This window comes from Brassica napus, chromosome C8 (assembly GCF_020379485.1).
Source record: "Brassica napus cultivar Da-Ae chromosome C8, Da-Ae, whole genome shotgun sequence".
Classification (NCBI taxonomy): Eukaryota; Viridiplantae; Streptophyta; class Magnoliopsida; order Brassicales; family Brassicaceae; genus Brassica; species Brassica napus.
This window is the reverse complement of record NC_063451.1, coordinates 34,912,220-34,927,976: the sequence shown is the minus strand read 5'-3', so window position 1 is coordinate 34,927,976 and position 15,757 is coordinate 34,912,220. Positions and strand designations below refer to the sequence as shown.

Here is a 15,757-nt window from a genome sequence, read left to right as displayed (position 1 = left end):
TAACTCTAATAAAACAAAAAGATGGTAACCGGATGATAAAAGTGTGAGTCCATTAAAAAAAATTGTTTTCTATTATATTTATCCGACTTACACTGTTTCTGATAATAAAAGGTTCTCTCAAAATTTACCATGAATGTACAACAAAATCATGGTCGTCATTAACACTCCTCATTAAGTAAAGCTTCAATCGGAATCTGACGATATCAATTAAAACTGAAAACAACAAAAAACTTTCGAATTTAAAACATGACATACTACCAGCCAAAATGTATTTAATTTCAGTTCTCAGCAAGAAGAGCGATCTGGTGAAGACTCATCCTTTTGAGATTTGAGTATCTCTGACCATTCAGGCAACCAGTGGTGATAAGGAGGAACAAAATCAGAGGCGGAAACACGAGCTCTGTGAGTATGGAACCTCTCGTGAGATATTCTCAGAGAACTTCGATGGGACGACCCAACTGAGGAATGGGCAAACACCAGTCGATGGAAACAAAGGGCATTTAGATGAAGAGATCATGGAAGATGAAGGGAGGAGGATGAAGAGAAAAGCGAGAGAGAGAGAGAGAGAGAGAGAGAGAGAGGGGTGGAGCTGTTCATCATCTCTCTTTTTCGATGTAAACAATGTAAATGTGAAAGAAGAGAGATGAACAATTTTTTTATTTCAGAAACAAAGCATATATCGATTATAGTGTTTTTTATTGAGAAAAACATTTTCGCTGTGATATATCAATATAGGGGTAAAAGTGCCATTAAAAAAAACACATCATCCAAAAAGATCAATGTTCATCCCTGCAAATTACGAGGTTATGTTTGTACAGGGAGTGCAATTTCTTTTTTTAAAATGCAAAGTTTTGGTAAGTAAGCTATCCGGCTAAATCTCCAGCCGGTTAAATAATGGTAATAATTTAGATTAATTATCTAATCTATTAAAACTGAAGTACAATTAGTATTTAACCCTGATTTTTCCTAAAAATTTACCATTCCATGCCATTGATTTAAACACAGTCGTTTTATATATTTTGTATTGATTCAATATTTATTTTATTAAGATTTTGACGAGGATAATCTTAACCAAACGATCTCAACGCAGTGAGAACAAACAGAATCCGATCATAGGGGAGTTTCGAGAGAGAGGAAACTGACTTCCTCTTGATATCATGTTCATCGTCTACATCCCTCTCCTCCATCTCTGCCGTCTCGCTTTCGCTTTGAGTCCTTCCTCTGCTTTGATTCCCATCGCAATACTCACTATGATATATTTCCATGGCACTTAACTGATAACGTTAAAGAAGGAAGCTTGGTTGACTTACATCAGTTTCAACCACAGGAAGGCTAATTCCACTTAGATCTCTTGGCCAACTCCATCCCTCCTTTCAAGTTCCATCTCCCTCTCTCTCTTCCTTTATCTTTCAGCCTTTAATTTCACATTTTTTTTTGAAAGTCAGAATCTTTGCTAGGTTATGTGAATTGTTTTTGTTCATGGATCTGGTCAAAGCTTTGATTTTTTTGTTCAAAGCCATGTACTTTCCTTTAATTTATCTGAATGATTCACGTATTCATTGGTTCAGACCTCATGTTGTATTGTTTATGCAAGTCTCTATGAAACAATATAATTCCTCATATCAATGGTTATAAAAACATAAGCTTCCAGTGTTCTAAAGCTGCTTCCTTTTTTTTTGCAGGAATCGAGCAAAGAGCGATGTATCGTTCCAGAAGCTCCTGTTCGAGCTCAAAAGTTGCGCCAAGGTTCGTTTTGTGTGTTCTATGGGGTTTGCTTTGAATATCTTTTCATATTTTGTGAAGGTTTCTTTGATTTATCTGCTGCAAAGAGGTGTTGTTTTAGTCAAAAGTACTGATATTGCATTTAATTTATCGGTTGGAACATCTCTAAGGTATCAGAGATTCTTGAGGAACTGAATAAAGATCCAGAGAGGCATGGTGGGCCACCAGATTGCATTTGCAAGTTAAAAAGCTATTTCATTGACAGACTAAATTGCTTGTGTCGGGCTTTGTTGTTCATGGATATGTATTGATTGGTTCAAAGCTCATGTTGTGTTGAATCAAGTATTAACTGTGGTTGTCTATCAGTGCAAGTCTATAGGAAGGAATCTAATTAATGATGTAACGAATATAAAAACATAAGCTTTCAATGTTCTAAAGCTTCTCCTTTTGTTGCAGTAATTGCGCAGAGAGTGATACAACTGTTCCAGATTCTCCTGCTCGAGCTGAAAAGTTTGCTGAAAGGTACATTATGTGTATTCTATGGTTTGTTTTAGATGTTTTTTCATAGTTTCTGAAAGATACTTTGGTTTATCTGCTACAAAGAGGTAATGTTTAAGCAAAAAGCATTGATTTTTGCATTTTTTTTTTAGTTGGAACCTCTTAAGATATGGGGAGATTCTTGAGGACTTGAAGAATGATTCGAAGAGCCATGGGGAGATTCTTGAAAACTTTTCTCTTACCAAGCTACCTATATCTTTCTCTTAGCATTATCTCTTTAAAGTCTATCTTAAAAACACAAGCTGATATTTGAGTGCTATCTTATTTCAACTTGTGACAGGCATATTCCCTTTCACTGGAAGTAGCCAAATTCAGACTATGCACGCTCTTCCTCACAGGTTTCTGTATTAGATAGATGTATAAACTAACACATTCTCAATATATTTGACTGACAGCTGCTCCAAAAATTATTTAAATAACCTTGATTACATTTTGGATTGTATATATTTCTGTAAGAAGTTACTGCAAGTCTGTACCTTAAAGCAAATACACATGAAAATTCTTCACGTCTATATAATACATTTATACTAAACGAAATTCAATGAAATAAATATATAATCAGAAACTACAGAAACAATAACAATTTGAAACAATTATCTGGATGACAAACATGTAAACTATAACATTATTATGTTTGAGAAAGTCTTATTAACATTTGAAAACATGGTTAGTGTTAAGAAAATATGTCGTTAATGATCTAGAAACAAAATTTCTATGTACATAAGAGTATAAATATAAATTAACCATTGAAAACATTTTAATTACAACCAATAGCACTCTTTTTTTCACTCTTAACCTTAATTAATTTTAAGCATAATAAATATCAGTTTCCATAAAAATATATATTCAATATTTCTTAAAATTTAGCTACCAAATTTATTTAAAAGATTGCAACATTCTATTTACTAAAAAATGTCTAAAATCTAAAATTCAACTTTGCATAAATGAATAAATTAGTGTATAAATAAATTTTAAAATGAAATTCATTTAAACTATAAAAGATTAAAATCATTTTTTACATTTTGAGGTAGATTTTAAAATTAATAAAATTTAATCTAACTTATATCTTAAATTGTAATAATATATTTAAGAGTTTTTTATATAAATTAAATATGAATAATAGTTACGCGGAACACGGATCAAAATGTATAATACACGTACACTATTTTGTTTCCAACTCTAGAGCTATAAAATTCATGTTCGTAAGATATGAGAAATACAATTGACAATTTAAAAAAATAAATTAAATTTACAAATGCAAATAGTACTATTATTATGTTTGGAAATATTTAAATTTACAATTTGTTATATACTACTGTTAATTTATTCACTATTAGTTATATAAAACAAGTAGCTGTGAATAAAAATGAAACATATACCCGTGCGGACGCACGGATCAGAGTCTAGTTTGTTTTAAATACAATGACATAAGTTGTAATTATTTTCAAAAGGTACTTCAATTTTAATAGTTAGATTAGATATTAGATTGTCAAGTATATTTATAAAATAAAAAAAGTGATCTCACAAATTAAAAAGTCCAAAAACTAAACACATTGAAAAGGGACATAAATCTCAAAACTCAGAAACATACGAATCTACAACAGGAACACAAATAATCAATTTGTTAGCATTCTCAAAAGTTAAAAACATATAAGAATGAAAAAAAAATTCGTGCATCAGAGTGAGTCAAAATCTAGTTAGGTTATATCTGTAAACTTGAGAATGATTTTGTACCTAATGAAGTTATATGCCAAACTTTAATTTGTTGAAAATAGCCAAGTTCCATATAAAATTTCCATTTCTTTTTGGGTAATCATCAATATATTTTCGATGACTTATAACAAACACCAAACTCAGTAGAGTAAAATAGTGCCAAAAGAAATCAAACTCTACATAAAACAAGAAATATTAATCAACCACGTGACTTTGATATGAAAGCACAAGTAGTATATTGCATCTAACACCAAACTTAGTAGTAGTTTTTTTTTTTTTTTTGCTAAAAACCAAACTTAGTAGTTGTTAACAAAAACAAACAAACGCACATACACACCAAACTCATCAATTAAAACATATTCAAAAGAAATCAACCTCTACACATATCAAGAAAACGTTAATCATATCAAACCCATATGCCCTAAGTATCTAGTAATGAAACTTAATTAGACATTTCAATGGTTAACTCTCCTACAGATCCTCCGGATCTCACCATTTCTCCCCGTCAACGGCGAGATGTTTCCCATCTTCACCTTTGACTTTGCGTACTGCTCAAAGAACAATTCCTCATTAGCCCCGTAAAGCTTGACCAGCTCCATGGAGTCTCCACTCTTTGTGTACAAAATCTCATCAGAGCTCAAGAGTCCTTTAAAAGTCATCAGATTCTTGAAGTAGTAGTTATCAAACTTATTTGGCGTCATATAGTCGAGAGCAAAGAGGTTCTGGTCGTCACCAGAAATAGGACATCCCTGCTGCAACATTGAGGCGTAGTTTTGATTCAAAGTCTGGTCGAGATCGCTGTTTCCAGAATGGTTGTATAGCCTTTGTCGGAAGCTCTTGCACCTCGAATTTCCTATCGTATGACGTCCTACATTCAAATCATAGCTTTTAATTCTAAAATCTACAATACTATTAGTATGTAATGCTTCAGGCAATTTGACAGAACGTATGAGACATTATGTTGAAAAAGAGACAAAATGTGCCATTTATTTTGCCACAATAAAGAAAGCTATATATACATATTATATAGCTTTTTCCAAATTAACAAAAAGTGTAACACAAACTCTAAACCGGTAAAATTTGATCTTTTTGTAACTAATTAAAATTAAACTTAACATTCAATTCCTAAACTTTACCCAGGAACAACTAAATCGTCGACTACAAAACATAATCATAGACTTGGTTGGCACATTTTCTTAATACTAGCATAACTAATTAGCATTTTCAAATCTATATTTTTAGCCTTCAAAAAAGGGTATAAGTTGATCGAATCATATGTTTACCACCAATAATTTGAATGAACTATAGTACCTAAGAGAGCAACAAGATCGATAAGACCGAGTCCTTGGTCGTTGAACTTGGTGACAATTGTCTCAAACGTAGAGCTGGCAACAGGAATATTGTTGTTAGAAGCAATCAAGCTTGCTTCCCTTGCATCTCTTCTTCCTAAATATACTTCCCAACTCGGGCCACCAGTCTGTATATAACTGAGTTAATGAACGAGTGTTCGTAATAATATTTAATACGGAAATTAACTTACAATAACAGTAGTGTCTCTAGCAACGAGAGCCAAAATATCAGCGCAAGAAACTGTTTGGCGACACTCATCTTCCAAGGCAGACTTAATATCGTCGATGACTTCAAACCCTCGGGCAGAGTCTACGTTTGTGTCTGCTCGTTTCTCGCTTTCTATGGTTCCACTATAGTCTAATAATAAAGAACCATCACATCCCTGTACCACCCAAAAAAAGAAAGCATTATTAAGTTTTATCCATAAATATTGTTATAGAAACGAAACTAAATTTTGTCAAACATTGACGAAGCAGTCATGGAAATGAAGCCTAAACAATGAGGCTGCCATGCGAGGGTCGTTGGAGTGTGCTTTGGCGACGAAAGATTGGACAATGGCTTGGGCTTTAGGGCACGAGTTGTCGTAAAACTGAGGGGAGAGGGAGGATGTGCTCGTGCATTCTTTGGTTTGAGAACTCATACAAAGATGAAATAAGGCAACGAGGACGATTTGAGTGAGAACAATGCACATTACTGGCTTTGCCATTTGATTCTTTTTCGAGTTTTTGGGACTAGTGATTATTGCGGGGAATGCATGGTTTCATTTAATTTATAGATGAAGACTTGATTAGTTACCTTATACTGTACTTACCTAAACTTTGCTTTCTAGACAGTTAGATGGGCACATTAAATGTGAGTACCAAGTACTCTATATTCTAAATTTCTAATTAATATTTAGTTTATGTGTACCCCAATAAAATGTTCATGTTATTAATTAAGTACAGTCTTACAGAACTTCAAGTAGTACCCAAAAGCGTCATCAGTATTATATGTGAGGGTAAATCTCCAAAATAGCATTTTTCTAAGTTTATGTCATAAAAATAGCTTTCAAAAACTAAAATGACCAAAATAGTATTTTATCTTTTGAAAAATTTAATTTTTTTTATTTTTCAAAATTTGAAATCTTATCCCAAAACTCCACTTCACAACTCTAAATCCTAAAACCTAAACCATAAATCCTAAACCCTAAACCCTAAATCTTAAACCCCACCCTTTAACTCTAAACCCTAAACCCTAAATTCCACCCCTAAACTCTAAACTCTAAACCCTAAACTGTAAACCCTAAACCCTAAACCCTAAATCCTAAACCCCACCACTTAACTCTAAATCCTAATGTCTAAATTAATTTACCATTGGGATATAAATGTATATTTATCTCTTTTGATAAAAGATTAAATGCTATTTTGGTCATTTTTATTCTTAAAATCTATATTTGTAACAAAACCTATTTTATTGCTATCCTACTCATTTTTTCTTATATGTATCCATGTATGCATTGAACTATCACTTGGTCATGGTGCATTGTCTTTAGGGTGAAAAAGGTAAATCTTATATATTAAAATAGAAGTCACAACCTTGATTCATGTGTGATTTTTTAAAAATTGGACCTAATGGACCTATTCCTAGAAAATCATGATACATTTAATATCTAATCTTATCAATTTAATTTTGGGCCTACAAGAAATGTTTATTGGGCTATTAATAATTGGATTTAAACAATAGATGATCCATTGGACTTATAGATAATATAAATTAAATAGATATAATTTAATGTTATAATAGTATACCTCTATATGCTAAATATTTAAATATTTGCCGATGTTAACTTTTAAAATTATAAAAAAAAACAATTTAAATAACAAAAATCATATTTTTTTTTTTTTTTGAAAGAATTTTAAATTTTATTCACTTCAAAAAAACTTTTTTACAGAGGGGACTGCTTCCTATTACAAAAAAGAACTCATATCTATTGCTTAACTTCCATACTCCTTTCTTCACCTTCTTTTAAACCATTCCTCCATTGCTTTCTCATATTTACCTCTATTCTTCCTTCTCAAAGAAGTAATTCTGTTTCTGACCTGCTTGTCCAACTTTATCATAAGACAAGAAGTTGGCAGAGCTTTATCCTCCACACGCCTAGTATTCCTCTCCGTCCAAATCGCATGAAGAACAGATTGGAAACAATACCTCCATAAGAACGTCACTACCCTTTCATGTAAACCATTGGTCAGTATCTGCATAACCTGCAACCATTGACACACTCCACTACCTGTTAAACCTCTAGTTAACCCCAACCAGACTTCCTTTGAATATTCACACTCGAAAAAAAAATGATCTCTAGTCTCCAAATGTGTTTTACATAACCAGCAAACAGACACTGCTTGAGGATTCCACTTAAGTATCCTATCACCAGTAGCCAGCCTGTTATGAATGACAATCCATGCCATAAAGGAGAATTTTGGTGTGGCTTCAGGAAACCAAATACCTTTAGACCAGGGAACCTTCTGCTTCTTCTCTCGTAACAAGTTCCAAGTTTGGGAAGTAGAAAACTCCGATGCGTAGTCACCACTCTCTCTTTTCCACAAACAAACATCATCCAGCTGATTAAGACTTCTCTCCTGCAGTGCCATAATCTCTTGTTCTATCTGCTGTAAAATAGGAACTCTACGCCTTCTTCTCCTATAAGTTTGAATGACTCTCTCCACCGTTGCATTTATTGGAATACCTAGTTCTACACAGCCTCTTCCTCCAGTGAAATCAATAAGAACCCCCAAAGGTGACCATCTATCGAACCAGAAAGAAGTAGTAGAGCCACTGTTTATCTCCACCTTAAAAAACTGCACTGCAACAGCTCTCATCTTCAGGAGTTTCCTCCACATCCAAGAGCCTAGAGTGCTCCTTTCATTTACACTCCAAAACGATCCCTTCCTTATGAGATACTTCCAAATCCATTTAACCCATAGCGAAGACCTTGCAGATAACACTCTCCATATTAACTTCAGACAAGCCACTCTGTTTGCTTCCAACAAATTCCTCAAACCCAACCCACCTTCATCTCTTGGTTTACAAACATCAGCCCATGCAATTTTTGCTTTCCGTGTGGATAGCGTTGGCCCAGACCAGAGAAAAGCAGAGCAGATGCTGTGGATTTCCTTTATACACTGAACAAAAATCATATTATCTAACAATGATTAATCTTTACTACCTTAAACCAATGAAAACAAATTTTAAACTATATAGTTTATTTTAAAAATTAAACAAAAACTAAATATTTAATTATTTACTCGATAATATAAATCTATGAAGCGAAAAGTTTAATTTTTTTAAAACTTTCTAAATTTGTGAAATGTTACAATATCTTTAAATATGACAATAAAAAAATATTTTATTAATCTTTATATATATAGTTATGATTGTAATAATGAAATAATAACCGAAAATATATATATAGAAGAAGATACAAATACATTTGAAAGTTTGAAACAATCTATTCAATGAAAAAATATACAGTAAACTTATTATGTTTTAAAAATTTATAGGCACATATATATTATAATAAATACCAATTTAGAATTGAAAACAAAATATTTATATAAAAATAAATGAAAACAAAAATCCGCGCGCTTGCGCGGATCGAAATCTAGTACTAATTATAACGACTGCTTGTTTCTTTGGGGTTGAAAATGTTGTCATAGATGATTGGTCAGGCATTACGTTGATTGCGATAGACGTCAATATCTTTTTGTTAATCAAATTAGGAAGATGCCAATGAACTTGGGAATCGACCCGTGTACTGAAAACCATGATCTCTACTCACTTAGAACAATTTGAAAGCAAAAGCCATAAATAGAGATTTTATATCAATTACATGAACTTTAACCCTATCAGTAGCATTACATCACATGCAACCACCATACGCGTAACACAAATACGCCTTAAAAAGCCACGTCATTATGTTTATGTATATTCTAACTTAAAAAGCCGCATCCTTATATTATTACATGATACACAACACTTTAGTACATGCAAGAAAGTTTGATTAAAATGAATCTAATGATGACCGCCGGGAAGCTTCTCTTTGATCTTCTCCATGATGCCTTTCTTCTCGTGGTGAACGGCGCCAGTGCCGGTTGCATCATAAACGGGTATGGTGCTGGTCGCTGAAGAAGTCTGGTGGGACCCATGATGACCTGGCAGCTTCTCTTTTATCTTCGCCGTGATTCCCTTCTTCCTCCTCCTCCCACCTAGTCCATCGTCCTCCTGCATGCCAATTGTGATATATACTTCAAAACGCCAACCATAACTTAAATTAAGCATTTAGCTGATGTCCGCTAAAAGAATAAAAGGAATGAAAGATAATAAAAACAAAATGAATTTTTTATTTTATGGTTAATTAACTATTGTTCCCATTCAAATTTTAATAAATAATATTTTGTTATATAATTTTGTAAAAAATAAAAGAATGGGAATGAATATAAAAAATATTTCTATTAAATGGTGTAAATATAATGAGTGGTTTACCATAAATTTTAAGGGATGAAAAGAATCACTAAAACAAAAATATTACCCTAAAATAAAACCAAACAAAAGGTATTGTAATAAAGACTGGTATTGAAAAACATGATCATTACTAGGGATTGTTTATATATGAGAATATGCGATCACTAGTTTACTACATGGTTTATAGTTAGAACTTCTAACAAACATGTTCCAAAAAAAATTGAAGTAACTAGTCTACAGTTAAATAGTGCACATTAGTTTATTAAAATATTGCGAAACAAATTTAGTTGTATAGAAAATATACAGTATCGAGATCAAGATATGAAAGATAACCAAGTATTAGTACCGAGCTAGAACTAGAGCTAGAGCTACTTCCAGAGCGGTGAAGCATTCCGCTCAAACCACCACCACCTTCTGTGTAATGACCAGCCATGACCGGAGCTCCTCCATATGCCCCGGTGCCTATTGGGACTGGATTCCCGTACTGGTCAAGCTGTGGGTGAGTCAGCTGCGCTCCAGACTGGTTTTGGTAAGACTCCATTAATGTTCCTCTTTGTTTTGGTTTGTTGATTATAGCTATATCTTATCCTCGATGAAGATTCAGAATCTCATCAATGATGCTTTTTATAGAACCGGCTTCGGATAGGATATGTCATACATGAAAATAATTCAGTGTTGATTACGAGAATCACACGCGGCGTTCACCTAAAACGTTGGTGTAGTGGTCAGCGCCACGTATCAAGTTTTAAATGTATACCGTAGACAACTTATTTGGGCCGGACGGGCCTTTGCTTATTATAAACACAAGGGTCCTAATGTATATTTCCCTGTGTAAACGCCGTCGTTTCATATTGTTCACCTTTAATGTTCCGTTCATCTTTTGATTTTGGGATTATTCTCTCTTTTTGCTTTTTCCGCTCGAGATTTGAAATTGAAGGTTCTAAAAGATGGATCCAGATGCAGTCAAGTCGACCCTCTCGAATCTGGCTTTCGGAAACGTATTGGCGGCAGCTGCTAGAGATTATAAAAAGGTTTAAATCCATCAAATGCGATATGCCTTGATATCTCAACTTTTCTGAAAATTTGTTCGATTTAAATCTTAATTTTATTGGTCAGTTTCTTTCTTTATGATTATTAGATTCATCAGCCAAGTTGTTGTGATTTGTGTTACGTCTTGTGGAATTTTATGAGTGAGAGTTTTTGGGACACAATTTTTGTAGATGATATTAATAAAATGTGAGGAATTTGTGTGTGTTATGATGATTGTTGGGCAGGAAGTGCTTGCAAATGAGAAGGCGCAATCATCAAAACATGTCAATGAGGAGGTTGATCTTGATGAACTTATGGATGTAAGTGCAATTCTTTCTTATTTTTTGAGAATTTTGAAGCTTCTGTCTCTAAACTGTATGATTGGGTACATACTTTGCTCATGTTCTCTAGGATCCAGAGCTGGAAAAATTGCACGCTGATAGGATTGCTGCACTCAAGGTGATATAACTTTTGGCCTATGCACTTGTTTGCTTTTATTGGTGTGAACTACTAAACCTCTTCTGGACAGAGAGAAGTTGAGAAGAGAGAAGCCTTCAAAAGACAAGGACATGGTGAATTTCGAGAGGTTAACGAGGGAGATTTCTTGGGAGAAGTCACCAGGAGTGAGAAAGTGATTTGCCATTTCTACCACAAGGAGTTTTACCGCTGCAAGTAAGATCTCCCTCCAGCTTCTCTTTTTTTTTTTTTGCTTTTCTCTTCTGATATGTGAGCTCATACAAAACATATATAATAGGATCATGGACAAGCATTTGAAGACTCTTGCGCCTAGACATGTGGACACCAAGTTCATTAAAGTTGACGCAGAGGTCAGTGAACCAATTGGTTAAAGATAGAAAAAGGGAAATGGCTTTTCAACAATCCCTATGTTTTGTGAATCTAATGGTTAGCTGACATAATATGCAGAATGCTCCTTTCTTTGTCTCAAAGCTTGCAATAAAGACATTGCCTTGCGTTTTGCTTTTCAGGTTTTATCTCTTTTGATTTATTCTTTACATACATTGTTTGTTGTTAGCTTTTATACTGATAGAATAATGGCTCTTTTTATCATATGTCCAGCAAGGGAATTGCGATGGATAGGCTAGTTGGGTTCCAGGATCTAGGCACAAAGGACGATTTCACCACGACCAGACTGGAGAACGTTCTGATTAAAAAAGGTTTAACATCCACCTTCTTCAGTAATTACAGCTCAGGTATAGAGTATTGTTTTTAAAAATGTGCAAGTTATTGAACAGGAATGCTCAGCAAGAAGAAGAAAGAGGAAGATGATGAAGATGCCGAATACCAAGAGAGCATAAGGCGTTCTGTTAGGTCTTCAGAGAATCTGGACTCCGACTCTGACTGATCATCACAGATTTGCCTTGCTGTCTTCTCTGTTTTGCCTTTTACTATGTTTATTAGGAAAGGAAAGGAAGTTTCAATATAATATCCAAACACTCGAATGCTACATGACATTGTACGTTGCCTATATATAATGCGCCATTGTTGTTGTTGCTGATACATAAACATTGAACGGTTTGCTTAAAAACGTGCCATCATCAGGTCCTGTGTGTTGGTGTTTTCGTCCACACCCCTCCTCTAAAGCCAACATCTTCGATCGGGAAAGTCTCTAGCTCCGGACACCAGTTTGCGTGCACTGTCCTAAGGTACGGCATTGACAGTTGAAGCTCCTCCCAATCCATGTCCAGTTCCGACAAGGAATGAAACATCAAAGCTTCGATTCTCCAGTGAGTGTTAGTCTCAGTTTCCCAGAATCTTTGATGCATTTTCGTCAAATTACCTGAGCATATCGACATGTACCTCAACATCGGAAGCCTTTTAGGACTCAACCACGAGGGACTCAGCTTTCCAGGATAGAACTCTAGAGAAAGCTCATGGAGCTGGTGTGGAGGAGTGAGAGCATCTATCTTGGTTATCAGATCGTCACCGTAGCTATCATAGCAGTTGATTGAGAGTAACATAAGCTTGGATAAGTTTACCAAAGAGTCGAGCTCATCTTCTTCTATCTGGTCGCCACGAGTCAGAGAAAGACCAAGTTTCCTGAGGTTTGTGAGGTTCCTGACTTCACTGAGCTTGCACCCATTGCTTGACATGGACGGCTTAAACCCCAACAGCACTTCGAGGTTCCCGAGACTTCCTATTCCCTTGGGGAAGTACTCAAGTGATCCACAGTTTGTCATGTCAAGCACAAGGAGTTTCTTGAACAAGACAATGCAAGGTTGCAGCTGTTTCAGGTTCTGACAGTAGCTAGCGTCTAGAATCTGAAGATTCTGGAGATCTTCCATGGAACGAGGAAGCTGGATCAATGGATGCGTGTTGCTCATGCTAAGACACGCCAAGTGCTTAAGGCTCGCAATCTCATCCAAAATATCAGACAGAGGAGCATCAAATATTGATTTGGAGATGTCGAGAACCCGCAGATACTTGCAGTCAGTGAACTTCTTAGCTAGCTCTGAGTTAAGCTTGTTCACTTCACCTGTCTTGGTTGTTGACACTAAGCCTCTTAGTCTATGGTTAACTCTGACCTGCTTCTCCTCAAAGTTCCCACTAATCCCAATGTGACGACAGTTGAGGCCTTCAGAGTTAGAGAAGGAATCATTCTTTGCTATATCGATAACCAAATCACGAACCATGTCATGAATCTTGCAAGTAACAATGGTTCCACTATATGTCTTGTCAACAACTTCAACTAAACACCTGTTGGTGAGTCCTGAGAAGCAGTCTTCTCCTGACTCAGTCGCAGATCTTCCGTTTCTCAACATGACAAACCCTTCTCCGATCCATCCATGTACTAGCTGCTGTTTTGGTATAACACAGTCTTCTGGATAGAGCGAGAGCGTGAGGAAACATGATTTGAGATGAGAAGGGAGTTCATCATAGCTCAACTGAAGAGAAGACATCACGTTGTCGGTTTCAGAAGTGTTTCCTCTCAGTTCATCCTGAAAATACTCTGAGATTCGTTTCCACTCATGATAGACGTGATCCTTACACAGAAGCAAACCACCAACGGCTTTGATCGTCAAAGGCAAGCCTTTGCACTTGGTTACAATCTCCTTACCAACATCCTCAAGCTCAGAACGCTCACACACACCATTGTTAGCCGCAAAGGCCACTTTACAAAACAGCAGCCAGCTGTTGTCAGCACTAAGCAGCTCTGGACGGTGAGTCTTGTCCCTCGCCTGAACCTTAACCGCCACAGATTCTGATCTTGTGGTGACAATAACGCTGCCACCTTGTCCTCTAGGCAGTCCTTGGTGAATCTTGTCCCACCAACTCAAGTTCTTGTCCCAAACATCGTCCATCACGATCAAGTACCGTTTCCCCATAAGATACTGCTGGATTTTCCTCAGCAGTGTTCCGAGATCATCTCCAACGCTTGCGTCGCCCAAGTTACGCAATATGCTTCTCATGATCTGTTCTTCGGTGAAGGTTTGGGAGACAGAGACCCATATCCTTCTTTCGAAACAGTTCTCTATCTCCTTGTCGTTGAACACTTCTTGAGCTATAGTGGTCTTACCTAGCCCTCCCATTCCTACAAAGGCCATCATCAGCAACTCGCTGTCTTTTGAGTTAAAGAGCCACTCTTTGATCTTTCTTTTGTCTCCTTCAAGACCAACCACTTGAGTATGGTCATACACAGGAGAGCTCCAACGATCAGTTCCGTTATCTCTCCCCACATTACTCGGCGTCCTGAACTTGAAGTATGGCTCGACTTTAGTCTTAATGGATGTTATCTTCTCGTTGATCTCTTTGAGTCGTTTGCTTTTCTTGTACTGAAGCGAAACACGAGCGGGATAGAGCCGTGAAAGCCACGCGTTTGATGGTCTTTGCTCGTTGTTGTTGTTGTCGTCCTCAGCTTCGTTACCATCAGCGAGCTGACAGTCCACGAGTATGTCCTCAGCTTCGTAGACCAGTTCTCGTAGGTCTGACACGAGCCTGCGCAAGACGTCGTTCGTCCTCTTACGCCTCTCTGCGTCTTTGAGAAAGGACTGCATATACTGCAACTCGTCTTGCAAATCTTTCAGCTGTTTGTTGTATTCAGACACAACTCGGGCTTTTTCTTCGAGGATGTTCAAGGCTTTTTCGAGACATACTGTCACCACAGCGTCCACCATCTCTGCAACTGAAGAAAGATTCTAAGCAACAATCTCAATCAAACGGCTATAGAATCACTAACACAAGATAAGACCACTCGGTATTTTTTTTCTCAAGAACAACGAGATGAATCTAACCCAATCGTTTATGGTAATAGAAGACTTACAAGGGAGGGAGTGTGAACAGACAAGGATCTGAAGCTCGTGATGTTTTGATCTTTGTCTTTTGGTTCGACTTTTCAACTTTGTTTCAAGAATGAGCGTACAAGAAACTTTTATGGAAATGGAAGTCAACGTTTATAAGTCAAGAGTCAACTATTCTCGTTTTCTTGGTTACTTGCTACCGACTACGAACTTTTTTCCAGTCGGCTCTTTATCATTGAACCGGAATGGGTCCGGTTAACATAGGATTCGTTGATCAATTCAACATTTCTAACTAATATTGTTTGACAGAGTGTTAGATAAATTTTTTAAAATTAATATCATCATATCAAGAGTCATATCAATGTGTAAAATTCAAATTTTATAAAGTTTACATTAAATCTCCATTAAAATATAAGTTTTTTTTTTTAACAACAAAATATAAGTATATAACACATGAATTTCTTATATGATAGTTTAGCATTTTTTTAAATAGATCCGTCAAAACATGAATTTTTATAAAATATATAAAACATTAGTTACAAACTCATCGATATAATACTTATATTTTATCATAGAATAATGAAATAATATTAATTTAATCCATAAGCTTAGATTTAAATAAATAAATA

At 35.6% G+C, this 15,757-nt stretch overlaps 6 protein-coding genes across 11 annotated transcripts; 2 read left to right on the top strand and 4 right to left on the bottom strand.

The window, feature by feature from the left end:
* The first annotated feature begins 1,042 nt into the window (after nucleotides 1-1,042).
* LOC111197813 (damage-control phosphatase At2g17340) lies at nucleotides 1,043-5,044 on the top strand. Of its 5 annotated transcripts, none has more exons than XR_007327085.1 (5): nucleotides 1,043-1,377; nucleotides 1,683-1,746; nucleotides 1,893-1,963; nucleotides 2,179-2,244; nucleotides 2,373-5,044. XR_007327085.1 is itself a non-coding variant. In XM_013807526.3 (4 exons), the coding sequence occupies exons 2-4, from the start codon at nucleotides 1,700-1,702 to the stop codon at nucleotides 2,485-2,487; spliced, it is 228 nt and encodes a 75-aa protein (XP_013662980.1). In that variant the 5' UTR covers nucleotides 1,049-1,377; nucleotides 1,683-1,699; the 3' UTR covers nucleotides 2,488-2,599. The 5 variants fall into 5 exon arrangements, 1 of the variants encoding a protein (XP_013662980.1); XR_007327084.1 differs by having other exon boundaries at nucleotides 1,044-1,377; nucleotides 1,893-1,938; XR_007327086.1 differs by lacking the exon at nucleotides 1,893-1,963 and having other exon boundaries at nucleotides 1,051-1,377; nucleotides 2,373-2,618; nucleotides 4,471-5,044.
* Nucleotides 4,243-6,426, bottom strand: LOC106397920 (peroxidase 36). Its single transcript, XM_013838553.3, has 4 exons — nucleotides 5,807-6,426; nucleotides 5,534-5,725; nucleotides 5,305-5,470; nucleotides 4,243-4,861 (listed from the first exon to the last, which is right to left on the bottom strand). Exons 1-4 carry the CDS (start codon nucleotides 6,047-6,049, stop codon nucleotides 4,449-4,451), a joined length of 1,014 nt encoding a protein of 337 aa, XP_013694007.1. The 5' UTR covers nucleotides 6,050-6,426; the 3' UTR covers nucleotides 4,243-4,448.
* A 911-nt stretch (nucleotides 6,427-7,337) lies between these two features.
* LOC125591986 lies at nucleotides 7,338-8,519 on the bottom strand. The gene is made up of 3 exons (XM_048766943.1): nucleotides 7,829-8,519; nucleotides 7,703-7,764; nucleotides 7,338-7,586 (listed from the first exon to the last, which is right to left on the bottom strand). Exons 1-3 carry the CDS (start codon nucleotides 8,517-8,519, stop codon nucleotides 7,338-7,340), a joined length of 1,002 nt encoding a protein of 333 aa, XP_048622900.1.
* A 653-nt stretch (nucleotides 8,520-9,172) lies between these two features.
* Nucleotides 9,173-10,468, bottom strand: LOC106399795 (dehydrin Xero 1). Its single transcript, XM_013840249.3, has 2 exons — nucleotides 10,190-10,468; nucleotides 9,173-9,603 (listed from the first exon to the last, which is right to left on the bottom strand). Exons 1-2 carry the CDS (start codon nucleotides 10,382-10,384, stop codon nucleotides 9,394-9,396), a joined length of 405 nt encoding a protein of 134 aa, XP_013695703.1. The 5' UTR covers nucleotides 10,385-10,468; the 3' UTR covers nucleotides 9,173-9,393.
* A 209-nt stretch (nucleotides 10,469-10,677) lies between these two features.
* On the top strand, nucleotides 10,678-12,388 carry LOC106401113 (thioredoxin domain-containing protein PLP3A). The gene is made up of 8 exons (XM_013841552.3): nucleotides 10,678-10,874; nucleotides 11,118-11,192; nucleotides 11,284-11,331; nucleotides 11,402-11,544; nucleotides 11,627-11,699; nucleotides 11,797-11,858; nucleotides 11,950-12,047; nucleotides 12,126-12,388. The coding sequence occupies exons 1-8, from the start codon at nucleotides 10,791-10,793 to the stop codon at nucleotides 12,233-12,235; spliced, it is 693 nt and encodes a 230-aa protein (XP_013697006.1). The 5' UTR covers nucleotides 10,678-10,790; the 3' UTR covers nucleotides 12,236-12,388.
* On the bottom strand, nucleotides 12,288-15,383 carry LOC106401111 (disease resistance RPP13-like protein 4). 2 transcript variants are annotated; one of them, XM_013841550.3, is made up of 2 exons: nucleotides 15,152-15,383; nucleotides 12,288-15,013 (listed from the first exon to the last, which is right to left on the bottom strand). In XM_013841550.3, exon 2 carries the CDS (start codon nucleotides 15,003-15,005, stop codon nucleotides 12,429-12,431), a length of 2,577 nt encoding a protein of 858 aa, XP_013697004.1. In that variant the 5' UTR covers nucleotides 15,006-15,013; nucleotides 15,152-15,383; the 3' UTR covers nucleotides 12,288-12,428. The 2 variants fall into 2 exon arrangements, with proteins under 2 accessions (XP_013697004.1, XP_013697005.1); XM_013841551.3 differs by having other exon boundaries at nucleotides 12,288-15,007; nucleotides 15,152-15,252.
* Between the last annotated feature and the right edge of the window lie 374 nt (nucleotides 15,384-15,757).